The following is a 13940-nucleotide window of genomic DNA, read 5'->3' as shown; positions in this document are numbered from 1 at the left end:
CCTCCTGATCAATAATACTTCCTCCCTCCCTCGCCTGTATCTTCCTATCGATCTTTAATCTTTCACCAGGTAATCGCCCCGGGAATCGCCGGACTTCATTGTTACGCCTACGCTGTTTTCAATTGTTGTGGTAGCCTTTAGCTACGTTTGGCAAAAAGAGCAGAAAATTTATGTGAAATTTAACATTTATTGCACATTTGAAACGTATTAATTTAACCCAAGAATTTATTAGAAAGTAATACAAATATTATATAAAAAGTTAAAACAAAGAATGACACAATTTGAAGAACAAACCACAGAAACATATATGTTTCTCTAGCAAAATTAATATTTGTAATATGCTGACACGTTTTATTTATTTAATTCAAAAATTGCGTTTCAAAACCACATTATTTTTATGTCACTCATCCATATGTTTTACCCATAAATTATGTTATTATAACGCTAATAAATATTGAATATCAATTTAATATAAAATATTTAAGTAACATTTTACATTATTTTATATTATATTAAATAAACACTCGAGTCCTATTTTTAAAAAGGCATGTAATAAAGCCTCTTTTCCGCGATGCTGATTGGTTCTCTCGCTGCGCTTACTTCATGTTGTGAGAATAACTGTCATTGCGATTGAATTTTGACAGCAATTTGTATAGATGATTATCTATACAATTATTGTTGTAGTTTATTTTCAAAAAGTAAAAAATAAAAAGTTAAATAGCGCGCGCGAAGCGCGCGTCTGTAGTATCTAATTCTAATGTATTAAAAAATCAACACAAAAATTTTAACAAGGACCAGTTTTGACATAAAATGTTTTTTCAGTGCAATTTAAGCTCGTTTCTTGATATAGATTTACTTTAATCTCGATTTAATTTACTTTCCATCTTTTTCTCGATTTAAGAATTAGAGAAAGAAAAATGAAAATGAAAATTAAATCTAAATTGATAGAAACGAACTTAGTGATTCTTTAATATACGATCAATTGTTGTCTTTAATTCTTTGCTATAAGTATATAAAAAAGTATACAAAAAAGAATTTTACTCCCGAAATTAAATATTGATTTGTATCTCCAAAATTGGTTTATATTCGCGATTCAATAAAAATCCCCTTTTTATTAATTAGAATTCCAAGCTTTCAGCATTTCGATATTTTTATAGAATTCTATTTTTCGGTTAATTTTATATTTCTCTTGTCAATAGAACCATCGATTCCATGGTTGATGAAAAATTATTTTAAAAAACCAAATTTATAAAAATTTTTTTTATGTCCTGTACAGAATTGGGAACAAAGAATCTAATGGATTCGTAAAATTCATGTACATTATTTATGTCAAATCCAACGTTTCAGAATCTATAGATCTGTACTGCGTGTAGTGACTGTGATTTATGGGTATGTCTGAAACATTTTTTTATCAAACGTCCGAGACCTTTTTTGGCTTTGTAAACTCAATATGGATTCATTTGTATCGAGAGACGTTGCGCGTGAAATTCTGTACATAGACCACCCGGGAAATGGTTCCAAGCTCGTAGTCAACTGCAGACATTCCCGAAGCGACCGTATATCTTTGGAATTGCATAACGAGCGTGGATAGGCGTCGGACGAGGAGAGAAACTGACAGTAAGACGGAAAGCGAGAGAGGGGGAGAGAGAGAGAGAGAACGGGATGTCAGGCTTCTCTCGCGCGACGGAGATCGGCCGTAGAAAGTGCATTGGGAAAGCGAGCGGGCGCGAGCGCGTAAACGCGACCATAAATTATCCGTTTCGGGCGCGCGAAGGCGCATGTACTATATATCTACACACGACGCCGATACTGCGGCGCTCCGTGTGTTCCCAGGGTACGAGAGATTACGGGGCTCGTCCTTTAACGATCGCGATTCTTTGTCGAGCGGCGAGGGCTTATCGATCCGCCGGGATTTGAAAGCCGCGCCGGTACCCCACAACGACGTTGCGACGCCGCGCGCCGTAAGAATCTTACGTAGGGAGACCTATGAGAACGTTTCCTTAACAAGGGACCCGATTTGCAGCTCAATTCTGTGCGATAGATGGCTGTTGAAGATCCTCAATCCTGACCGGTTAGAGTTGCATCGAAACGGGAACACTTCACAGAAAAAAAGAAATATATTCTTGTTTTGAAAATATCATGATTTTCAAATGTTAAACATAAAAATGTGATCACATAGCATTAGACATAATTTGCTCACATGAATTTTGTTTTATAAAAGAAATATATTTTTATTATGAAATGATAATTTTTATAAAAGGAAAAAGTATGTCGAATAGAAAATTACAATATTTTCGAATATCTTCAAAAAATTTAACACTATTGTTATAAAATCAATCATACATTGTGCTCTTTAAATGATTATCATACTATTAAAATAACAGTATAATATTTTGTTTTAATATTATCGAATTCTTTAAAAAAAAGATTACAAATTTCTTGCTTATATATGAAACAATGATTGTTAAACGGAATAGATTAGTTTTCATTTGATACTGATGTTTGGACGTTGACTGTTTTCTGTGATTATACATCACGTAATAAACATGAAGAATGTTTTTTTACCTTCAAAGTAGTAGTCGTGGGACACTTCGAAAAATTTCATGTAATTTTCTCAGATTTAGAATAATAATTTGAACGTATGTAATTAATACAAGAAAGAATGGAAGTGCTATTTCTCGGTTGAGGCAGTTCTTGGTGCCTAATAATAATTTTTGTGTGAACTCTTACAGTCTCTAGCTCTGATGCAAACTACGCGTTCCACATGTTCATCGGTCTTGAAACACAATCCTACATAAAGTCGGAATAATTAATTCACAAATTACAAATTGACGAGCAATTTAATTTAGTTTTGATACTAACAAGCTCTCTCCCCTGCGAAAAAAAAAAATATCCTGGCTGAGGTGTTATTTTAATATCTGTCTCAAGAAATATACGGATTGTTTCAATTAGATCATTTCTCCGAAACTCTTTTTTATGTCACCTTAATAAAGGTAGTTAAGTAACACGCTCTGCGCAGTCACATTCTGACATAATAGTGCATAATTAACCGCAACTCGGCTGTACGGGTATAGCTAATAAGCAATATTCCGATTAGATCGTACATGGCAAGTTGTATCCAAATGCATCGAGTCACGATCGTTGAATCCGACAACCGGCTGCCGCTAATTACGAGAGCCGAATGCAAGCAGTTAAACTCCCCGCGTGCGCGCGCGCGTTAATCCCGCGCGTAACGGTACACACGCGCCCAGGCAGCATATTTCCGGCATATTGCGCGATCGTTAATATTATCTCACGTGCGTAATAGCGTTTATTACGCGATACGAGATCCGAGCGGCCTTTATATTGCGCGCCACGACGAAAGATCCCGCGGGAGAACAATAAAAAATGAGTATTCAAGTTCACGGAGATGACTCGCGCGGCCGTGCGATAATATCGGCGAACGCCACAACGCCGCGCCGATGCAACGCCGTTCCGGAAAAACGTTCCGGTTGGAATATATGAATTCCGCGAAAACGAGACGCGCGTATTGCATCCTGTGGTATTAAAGCAAACGATCGCTAAACCATACGTGCGAGTGATCGTCCGATGCAAAACGATAATTCTATACACGAAAGCTCGTTTCCTGCCGCAATAGCTCAATAACTCTTTTAACGAATAATATGGCTAATGACCGACTTAATTAATAAATCCTTTGAAGTATAAAATTTGGGGAATCACGAAACAATTTTTTTATTAGAGAGATTAATCGATCGACTTTCGAAAAAAAAGTTCGGCTACGTTTTCTCACAATAATGTTATTCTAGGATTAAATAATAAAAATAAGCGTATGTTAATTATCGACAATTCTAAAATGTAAAGTGAGAAATATAGTTGAAAGGCTTATTCGATTATTTATGGAAACAAATTGATTCCTTCCATTGAAATATCATTGTCGTACACTCTCAGAAAAGATTTCTGATATCAAGACAAAAAATATTCTTGACATATTTAATCTTATCACAACGTCATATAGTATAAAAATAAAAGATTAAGATTAAATCAGAAATGTCTATCTTTAGATCGGTCTATTCTTAAATCTAGAATATCACAAATTTACTAAATCATTCTAAGAAAATTAATAAAATAGCATCAAAAATAATTTTATTCCAGATTTAAGAACTTTCCATTTAAGAATAAAATATTCCTTCTTTGATAATAAAAATGATTGGCGCTATATCGATCCTATTTTATGATAGATCAAAGAGTAATAGCATTAGATCTAGAAATCTTTTCCATGCAGGAGTAACATTCGCGAGATTCGTGAGAGAAGAAGCTTTCCTACGCAAATCGGTTCATCTCTAATTTATATTTACCGGGCCGTGCGAGAATACTCGGTTGCGTTCAGCGTAAGACTCACACGTCCGCCCGGTAAAAGCTGCCTGTTGTCTTACGGGGTGAGAGCCTCACCCTGGCACAGTGCGCCGCGTCGGGATGCCATCACGTATCGGCACTAGAGGCACACTCGCACACTGCACTTCGACACGACGTGGCACGGACGGACGCATAGGACGCGCGGACTGGAATACAGAATGCTGTGACCCAGGCGTAGATGTATGCGACGCGCGGCGCTTCCTTGTAAACAAGGGGCGCCGTGAAACTGCAGCCTAGGTCGAGGCCGGCCGTGCGGTCGCGAGCTGACTTACACGTGCGGCTGCAGTTGCAGTTCGAGAGAAAGAGAGAGAAAATTACGCCATATCGTCTGTCTATTCTTGAGAGGTGTGGACGGCGATACTTGGTATTCTTGGAGCACGATTCCGAGAATAATGTCGATCCTTCGAAAGATCTTAACGATAAATATATCCTGAGAAACGTTAATGCGAGGCAAGGTGAGAATCGCGATTGAAAAGAGCGTTTTATAATCGGATCTTTTGAAAAGACTGGGGTTTTTTTTCAGAAATTTATAGAATAGAACATAATTCACAACTGGCCTGAGAAACTGTCGGAAAATTTGATCAATTAAATTTTCACCGGCGAGTTGTGTGACTTCGCTGTTGGTTAACAATTGATAAATTAATTACCACACTTCGTTATGGTATCATGATTACACGACGCGCAATCCGAGCAGATTGCCAAAAATTATTTGAAATCAGGATACGCGCTAATTTGGAAACTGCAGCCTCGCGTTAATTACGCAATTAAAATTTTAATAATGGAATTTTAACATTTTGAAATGGCAAAAAGTAGAGAAGGAATGATAATGCATTTACATTTACAGATTCTCTGCTAATAACCACATTACGCTATTCATCATTTTTTACTGTGTGTTTACTCTATGAAATGTATCCTACACAAACACGCACGCAGGTACATACACACACACACACACACACACACACACACAATTGAAAAATTTGTTTTAAACTTAATATCGCATACACAAATATTATGTAGCAAATTAATACATACACACATACACTAAATAAAAAATTAATATATAATAGGTATGTACTGTCTAAATACATCTATTAAAAAATTAAATATTAATCTAATTCTAGCTCATTTACACATATTTTAAAGCAATCAATCTGTGAAAGACATTATATATAGCATTCTTATACTATTAATAATTTGTAACATGCATGCATATATGTATATATATTTTATGCATGTCTGACAACTTTTATAGATCTATTACCTTAAATTGAAATTATTTGTGACTCACGACGCGCATCAGTAGATATGTAAATCACGTTACTATGTTGACCTGTAAAATACAGAAATATTCACATTACATCAGAGCGAAGTAATCAATGTTTAAGGTATTTTAGTATAGAATAATTATAAATGCGTATTTAATTCTACAAATGACAAGAAAATAATTAATATTTTATAGTTAAACGTCTTAAAAAGTAATAATATATTTTGTAAGTATTAAATCTCATTTATTTTTTGTAAATATATTGAAATTTAATAGAATAATTACATAATTACATATATTAAAACATTTAATCTGAAAAAAATCTTTCAAAATATGTTTAGGAAATTTTAGAACCTAAAATAATGGAAGTTCTTTTTTAATTCTTATGTAAAACGCTCGAATAAACAAAAATAAATTATTAATATTGCAAATAACATATAATCAATAAGTCACAAATTACCTTACTTATTTCAGAGTTGTTTCACTGTTATCCAATGTTTTCTAGGTTTTCTCCTTCTCTTAGATAAGAATATTTCATCGATTGTACTGACATAGCACTCGAAAAAACATTGGCTTTGTTTTTTCCTAGCTTTGATAATTTAATTAAGATACGATAATCGTATAACATTTCATACAACACTCTCAACTTCGATTGCGTAATCTACTCTTTGTCACATTGCGAAGAAAAGGATGATACGAAGCTAGTGCAATCTAAAACAGAGGATTTTTATATTTTTAACACTGATAATGGAAACATTAGTCTGTGTTACGTAATTAATAATTTAATTATAGAGTATGGAATTAATATATATAACTGTACGTAATAACGTGTCGCAACGAAATGATTCGGAACAATGCTGAATCAATTTGTTCTATAGTCGTGACGTTCGTTAATGACAGAAAAATTTGAAAATAATTAACGATAATTTTATCCTGATAAAACCATACGATGCGACGTGATTCCTGAAATTGAGTTAACAGTTAATTAAGATATAAACTGACCGAAAGCTACAATTAAGTATCTGATATATGCTGATTTTCTGTCAATTTTGATTCAATCGACCTGGAAATCTATTATGTACATTACTGGGCTTATTCGATTTGAAAATAAAAGTGAGCCAAATTACATTTAAACCGCGAAAAATCGAAAGAATTATGCGATGCAAAAGACATTAGAGGAACAACAATCGTCTGTAAATACTGCAATAATTGTTATTACAATAATACAGATTATCGATTTTTTTTTCATTTGTGCAAGTAACTAACTTCAAATATTTGTCTCGACAGAGAGCCACCGTCTCAGCACGCTATTAAGTTATTAGTCATGGAAGTCAATAATCTATATAAATAATCTATATAAATAAAAATGTAAATGTTTGTTCCTCATCTAAGATCTCCGTAAGTTTTTTATCGATTGCTTTGAAATTTTGACGCAACGTTGCATTCGTAACCGGGAGTGTTCTTATCGGATTTGATTTTGGATATACCGGTGTTTCAAAAATGATGGCCATAATTTAAGTGTAAAAAATAGTTTTTCATTAATATTATTAAAATTTTGACACATTGAGACGGGGAGAGACGGGTAGAGATGGGGAGAGACCGGGAGAGACCGGGAGAGACGAAGAGAGACCGGGAGAGACGGGGAGAAACGGGGAGAGACCGGGAGAGATGGGGAGAGACGAGTAGAGATGGGGAGAGACGGGGAGAGACCGGTAGAGACCGGGAGAGACGGGGAGAGACTGGGAGAGACAGGGAGAGACCGGGAGAGACGGGGAGAGACCGGAAGAGACGGAGAAAAACGGGGAGAGATGGGGAGAGACCGGGAGAGACGAAGAGAGACCGGGAGAGACGGGGAGAAACGGGGAGAGACGGGGAGAGACGAGTAGAGATGGGGAGAGACGGGGAGAGACCGGGAGAGACCGGGAGAGACGGGGAGAGACTAGGAGAGACAGGGAGAGACCGGGAGAGACGGGGAGAGACCGGGAGAAACGAGTAGAGACGGGAAGAGACGGGGAGAGACCAGGAGAGACAGGGAGAGACCGGGAGTGACGGGGAGAGACGGGGAGAGACCGGGAGAGACGGGTAGAGACCGGAAGAGACGGAGTGAGACCGGGAGAGGCGAAGAATGTTTCTATTGTGTTTAAATTAAGGTAATAAGAAAAATTAAGATGGCTGTTATTTTATTGAAAAAAAGGAACTTATTTAAAACAGTCTTTTGAATGGATTTTTAAATTCATGGCAGCTTTTAGAAAAAAAAGTTAGAAGTACGTGAATATTAGATTTATTAAAGATAGATAAATGCTTATTCAAAAATAAAATAAAAAGAGCAACAGTAAAGCAAAGCTCTTGAAAGTTAAACAACGAAAGCAAAGAAAATTAGAAAAAAAACGTAGCATAAGAATAGAGAGCTACAGCAACGCGTGGCAGAGCATAGCTAGTAATTGTTATAAAAGATTATTGTGATATTCTTAGTACTTGTCATATCTCGCAGGATAATTGTGACGATACACACAGTGCATGTCTGCTGTCTCGAATCTTACGGCATAAATGACAAAGTAACAACCTTGCAAACAATATACATTTATTACGACAAACGTTGGGACCTCCGACCTATTTGTTTTGCCTCGAAATATTTAATATGATATAAATTGAAACGCCAAATATTTTGCTTGCTTTTAAGTAATTATTCGAATAAAAACGATTTACATATCACGCGGCTTTTGGTAACTCGATGACGTCACCTACGACGATTCCCGTATCATTCCGTGCTCTCCAAAAATAATGTAGATAAATGATATTGAATTGAAAAGAATGCAGAGCGGAATACGAGATATATCCGCGTTAAATGCTTACTTTATAAAGATTTATATTTATAAAGATTATGTATATAGCAATAATTTGTAACATACATTTATTGCTAAGAGTTCTATCTCGAATAAACAAATCAACTGTGCGAAATATATCCGTTACGATAAATAAACTTGTTGCCTCGATCATTACGGATCGCGGCGCTAAATTGATCACATTGATGATCATTGAAGTCACTGCGTTTCGAAGAATAATGCGACAACAGCCAAGTACTTCGCCTACTTGCTGATTCGAATCTCGACATGCGAATGATAGCGACCTTTTAAATAACAGCACGTTTCCTGTGACGACAGACGTTATTATTTTCGTAAGTAAATCGTAAATTTATACTCATAACAAAAACACATAAGCGTGTAACTTTATACGATACTGTGTAACATAAATCTTTGTAGCGAACGATTCTTTCAAATAAACTTTGACGTAACTGTCAATTGATTATCGGCATACGTAATTTATACATCTGCTCGAATATCGCTACATTTGTAAAGAAATTGAATAACTACATACTGTATACAATGATATGTTGCACGTAGCGAAAAGTGAACGCGCGTGACAACGAATTCGCGCGAGCCACGAAATATTTAACGCGCTTGGAAACAAACCGCAAAGAATAGTAACCGGTACGAGCCGATATTTGACCGACTGAACAATCGCTTTTGACGTGCCACAATATCTGTCGCGTTATGAAAGTTAATGATAATACACGGCTTGTGCTGCTGCTCGCTTGCACAAACCTTTACTCGCGCGAATGATAATAAAGTGAGTGTACAGCAACACATTGCAGTTGAACACGCCAACTTATTCTTCGCAAAATATTCAACGCGAAATGCTTATGGCAAAATATGTATGTACCGAATATTGTGTTTCTCACGCTTCAAATTAATTTTAAAAATTAGCTACACACACACACACACACACACACACACAAAATTGCAAATCTTGCGTTTTATTTAATATTAGCATTTTTAAATCAAATATTTAAAAAATATATTATATTTCTATATAATATCTCTCTCAAGTAATATCTTGATTTAAAATACGTTGCTACCATGCTATAATTTTGCAGTTCTGATAATATTTACCTTTTGCTATTTATTTTGTGTATGCACACATTTACATATGCATAAATATTATATATTTCTAAAAAATATTCGATATTTATAAAATATTCGAAGAATATTACTTCTCTAAAAGTTATTCTATTGTACACATTTGTGTGGATTGCTTAGTTACTTGACAACTATTGTGATTTTGGATTTTCCACTCATTACACTCGGAACTTTGTTTTTCATTCATTATACGGTAATTTCGAGCATCTTGTACAATCAGCTTTTTCATGTTAAATAATTTTTTATAAATTCCCCTATCTGTTTCTCAGAGACGAGCAGGAAATTACTTACAACATTGTTCTCGAAACATGTTGTTCGGCGAATATTTTTTGCGCGTTTCCTTTCCTTTCCTTCTTTTTTCTCGATATCTCGGGAAAGCCGTGCAGGATCCTATTCTGCTTTCTTCCGGAGTGTCTACCGTCGTGTCGAACACGCGCCAGTGCTCACCGACAATGGGGTGCACCATCGGCTGTTCCACAAGCACACGTAGATTCACACTTGCGATAACAAGGAGAGGGCTGCTTCGCGTTTCCGCAACGTAAATTGACATTTGACATGCCTGAACTCCCGACTAACAGTTAAATTTGGACAAACATTAGAACTAGGTAAATTACGGGAATGAGATTAGATAAATCATTTAACGTTAAATCTATAATTAAGATAGCTCGCATCACGATAGTCAAGTGGCGTTTTCACTCGTCACCGAGATGCCTCGCACATCTTTCGCTCAATTGTTTCCATCCCGCTTTTCTACATTATTAACACAATTGTTTTTACGTTAATATTAAGTAATAATATAGTTACAATTATAGCTAGAATGTTTTTTTTTTGTCAACAAAAATTATAAATCAGAACGGCAGACAGACTCTTTGTGGATTAATGACTGGCCCAGATTTAATTATCTTTATTGGAGTTGGGACGGTCGCTAATAAACACTGTCGAAACGCTGTCGAAACGAGCTGTATATCTCCGTTTAGATATTGTCCAGCACGATAATATCGTTAGCATCGCCTCGTGCCGTTTATTCGAACGTGCAGCGCTTTCGGTGCATTTACCGCCCCGTTGATTTCTGAACAAAGGCGAGTAGCTCCCCGCCCGCGTGGATATAGCGTAATCGATTTATTAGTAGACTGATGGATTATAGCGTCATGGAGATCTGGTAGCTTTGAAAGGGACCGAATGCGATACAACGTTATCGCGATTCTAAATTGTACAAATTGCAGCAACGATTACGTGAAATAGAAGCTATCAGCACGCGCGCTCGCGCGCACAAAGGAATTATGATCTATGATCGTAACTTACGGCTAATGATATTTTTATCAGGGGGAAAAACAGGTGCGAGGTGTTTATCACTCATGTAGAATAAATAGAATGGAGATTTTTACGTTCTTATCTCTCGTGTCGGGCAAAAGAAAGGTGGTGTTCCGCGAGAGTAAGCGCGACGCAAGGAAATAGCATTTAGATTTATCCGTGCGTGACCATTTAACATACGTCTCTAATGAGCGGCGTGATTCTTTCGAATGAGTACCGAAGAACTTGGGCTTAACTGTTAACTGATTACCAGTGTACCTAATTACGGCGCGCCCATAAACTTCCGCCTTGCTCTCTGGAAATTAAGAATTAAGTAAAAGTATCATTTATATGTCATATACGCACACAACACACACACACACACATTATTTTATATCTATCCATTTTTACTAAAATATAAAATCCTGTGTTATTACATTATTATCTCAATAATCTTAACATATTCAATTAATATTGTACGCGTTACTTATTATATATATACAAGTGGTTGCAATTACAAATTTTAATGAGATGAGGATATAGAGCGGTATAATTATTTATGAGGATTAACAGGAGTAGAATTGCACTATTTCCAAAATAAACCGCTCATATCAACCGTAATTAACACTCGACGCATCTCGATGTTCGAGAATAAACAATAATCAGCATCTGATGATAGCGTGTCATTACTCGATCATTAAGCACGGTACTCTCTCTCTCTCTTTCTCTCTTTCTCTCTACAAAAATCTGTCATTACAAATTTCGTCATTTATTTAGTAATTTAACAACGCTTTTATGATGTGACGCCAGTTGTCGATCTACATTAAATCTTCTACTTTTGCAGAAATTAGTCGATCAGATTCTTTTCTGCAGTTAGTGTACAATTAATGTTATCTCTTATTTTACAAATCAACTTGGAAAAAAACTATTTAAAAAGTTTGCCTGTGTCAGCGCAAGCTTTAATTTTGTTTTAAAATTTTGTTATATCTTTTTTTTAATCTATAAAAATTTCATGCTTTTCACGAAGAATTAACTATCATGACGTAGAAGTTTAATAAAAAAAATTGAACTGTGTTTACTTTTCCCGATTTATTCTTTTCAATGCAATGTTCAACTTCGGTGTCGGTAAATTTATCCTGCCAAGGGAGAAAAAATGTAAAATTTAATTTGCGAATTGTATTCCATACAATTACCATACAAATTCAATTTTTCCACGTCTTTCTCAATAAATTGAACAATATCAGAATTATATGATTTTATAACTACCAGGATTTTATGTCGAGATACATTCCAGGATTAGAAATGATGATAAACAATAAAGTTTTTTCATCTTGTTACTTTGCATCCGCTGTATTTTGCGCACGCTATATTTAAAATTTATTTGTATGGAAATAATCTGAGTGCGATACATTTGTATCGCTCGTCTCGATTTTTAGTAGTGTCGGTAATTGCGAAAGAGGCGGAATTGAACGTGCCGTATAGTCAAGGAGTTGAGGAGTTGACGGTCGATTCTGCGAAGCGATCCCGAGCCGTTTCCAGCAGCTCGCCGGTCGTTGTCGCCCGCAATGGTAAAGGCGCAAGCAAGGAGTAGCGCCACGCGACGAGCCGAGTAACGGGGTTGCTCTCGATTGTGTCCCCGCGATAGTTGCGCGGATACATCCAGCGAGCGGGCGAACGGTACCGTTTGGTTTCCGACGACGATTTCTAAGACGATCATAAAATCACATCGCGCGCAAACGGCGAGGCACTCTCGCATCGGACAGAATTGCCCGGCTTCTTTCTCTTCTTTCTTTTCTCCTCTCTCTCTCTCTTTTTCTTTCTCTTTCTCTCTTCCACTTAACGTCTCTACTTTTTCTCCTCCCCTCGCCTTACTCATCCGTGGATTTTCTCCTCTTCTCCTTAGCTACACGTAACGACGTCTTTTGGCAGGGGGTTTCGCGAGAGAGCCCAACGGTACACACGTCGCAAGCTACGATCTCCTATGTACGGTTTCCTTCTCTCCCTTTGCCGGCGGCCCCGTTTCGTTCCTTTTTGCTGTTCCTTTTTCATTTCTTCCCTCTTCCTCCTCCTTATTCTCATCCTCCTCCTCCTCCTCCTTTGCTCCGTCTAGTTGGGTGCCGCTGCCGTTGCTGCAGCCGCTTCTTCTTCTTCTTCTTCTGCTCCTTTTCCGTAACGGTGACGCCGGCTTCCCGTTACGCGTCCAGGCTGAATCGTCCGAACGAACGAAGCGGCCTATTCCCTTCCACGACGATAGTCTTCCTTGCATTATGGATGCTGAGCGAAAGAAGGAAAGATGCTGCTAATGCTAGATAGATATCCCGTTTGTATCTCTCGGAAATAGGAGAGTCTTGGGTGGGGGGGGAGGGAGAGAAGGGAATTGACACGCGAAATAATCTTTCCTCGCTTAATTCCTTTTGCGTCCTATCTCGCCTTGTTAAACTCGAGGAAGATATAAAATTAGATAGCCTCACAAAGTATACCTCTCTCGTAATAGTCACGCGGAAAGAACGTTCTTGCCAAAGTATCACAAAATTTAGCTTAGATATACATATGAAAATAGTTATGTAGAATGTTCAAGTTGATTGCTAGAAAACTTTTTGCAGTATATTTTATTTATCATACTTGAACGTCTCTTCGTATACGAACAGTGTCTTATTATTCTGTTTGTCTTACACTGTGCGTACGATTATTGATTTACATTCTATTATCTCATAATCAAATTATACATATTTTCTAACTAGCTGCAGTAGGAAAAGAAAGTACAATGCGCTAATTTTTTTTTTTCAATTCTTGTCCGTTTACAGAGCAGCATTACGCAGCAGCTGATTCCAACAGTTCGACGCCCGCTAAGAGCTTCGTACCCTGCAAGGTCTGCGGTGACAAGGCGAGCGGCTATCATTACGGCGTTACCAGCTGTGAGGGTTGCAAAGTGAGTGTCGAGAGCGAATTATCGAATATGCCGAAATCAAAATGGTCGAGGCGTAGCGCGCAAG

At 36.9% G+C, this 13940-nt stretch overlaps 1 protein-coding gene across 3 annotated transcripts in view; it reads left to right on the top strand.

The window, feature by feature from the left end:
* LOC105839224 (ecdysone-induced protein 78C) overlaps positions 1-13940 on the top strand; it is a 79682-nt gene that overhangs the window by 46353 nt on the left and 19389 nt on the right. For all 3 annotated transcript variants that reach the window (XM_036284871.1, XM_036284870.1, XM_036284872.1), the window contains exon 3: positions 13752-13876. In XM_036284871.1, the coding sequence (XP_036140764.1) occupies positions 13752-13876 (125 nt within the window). The remainder of the gene's footprint in view (positions 1-13751; positions 13877-13940) is intronic.

Source organism: Monomorium pharaonis, chromosome 3, assembly GCF_013373865.1.
Source record: "Monomorium pharaonis isolate MP-MQ-018 chromosome 3, ASM1337386v2, whole genome shotgun sequence".
Lineage (NCBI taxonomy): Eukaryota > Metazoa > Arthropoda > Insecta > Hymenoptera > Formicidae > Monomorium > Monomorium pharaonis.
The sequence above is the reverse complement of the archived record's forward strand: the minus strand, read 5'-3'. Positions and strand labels throughout refer to the sequence as shown.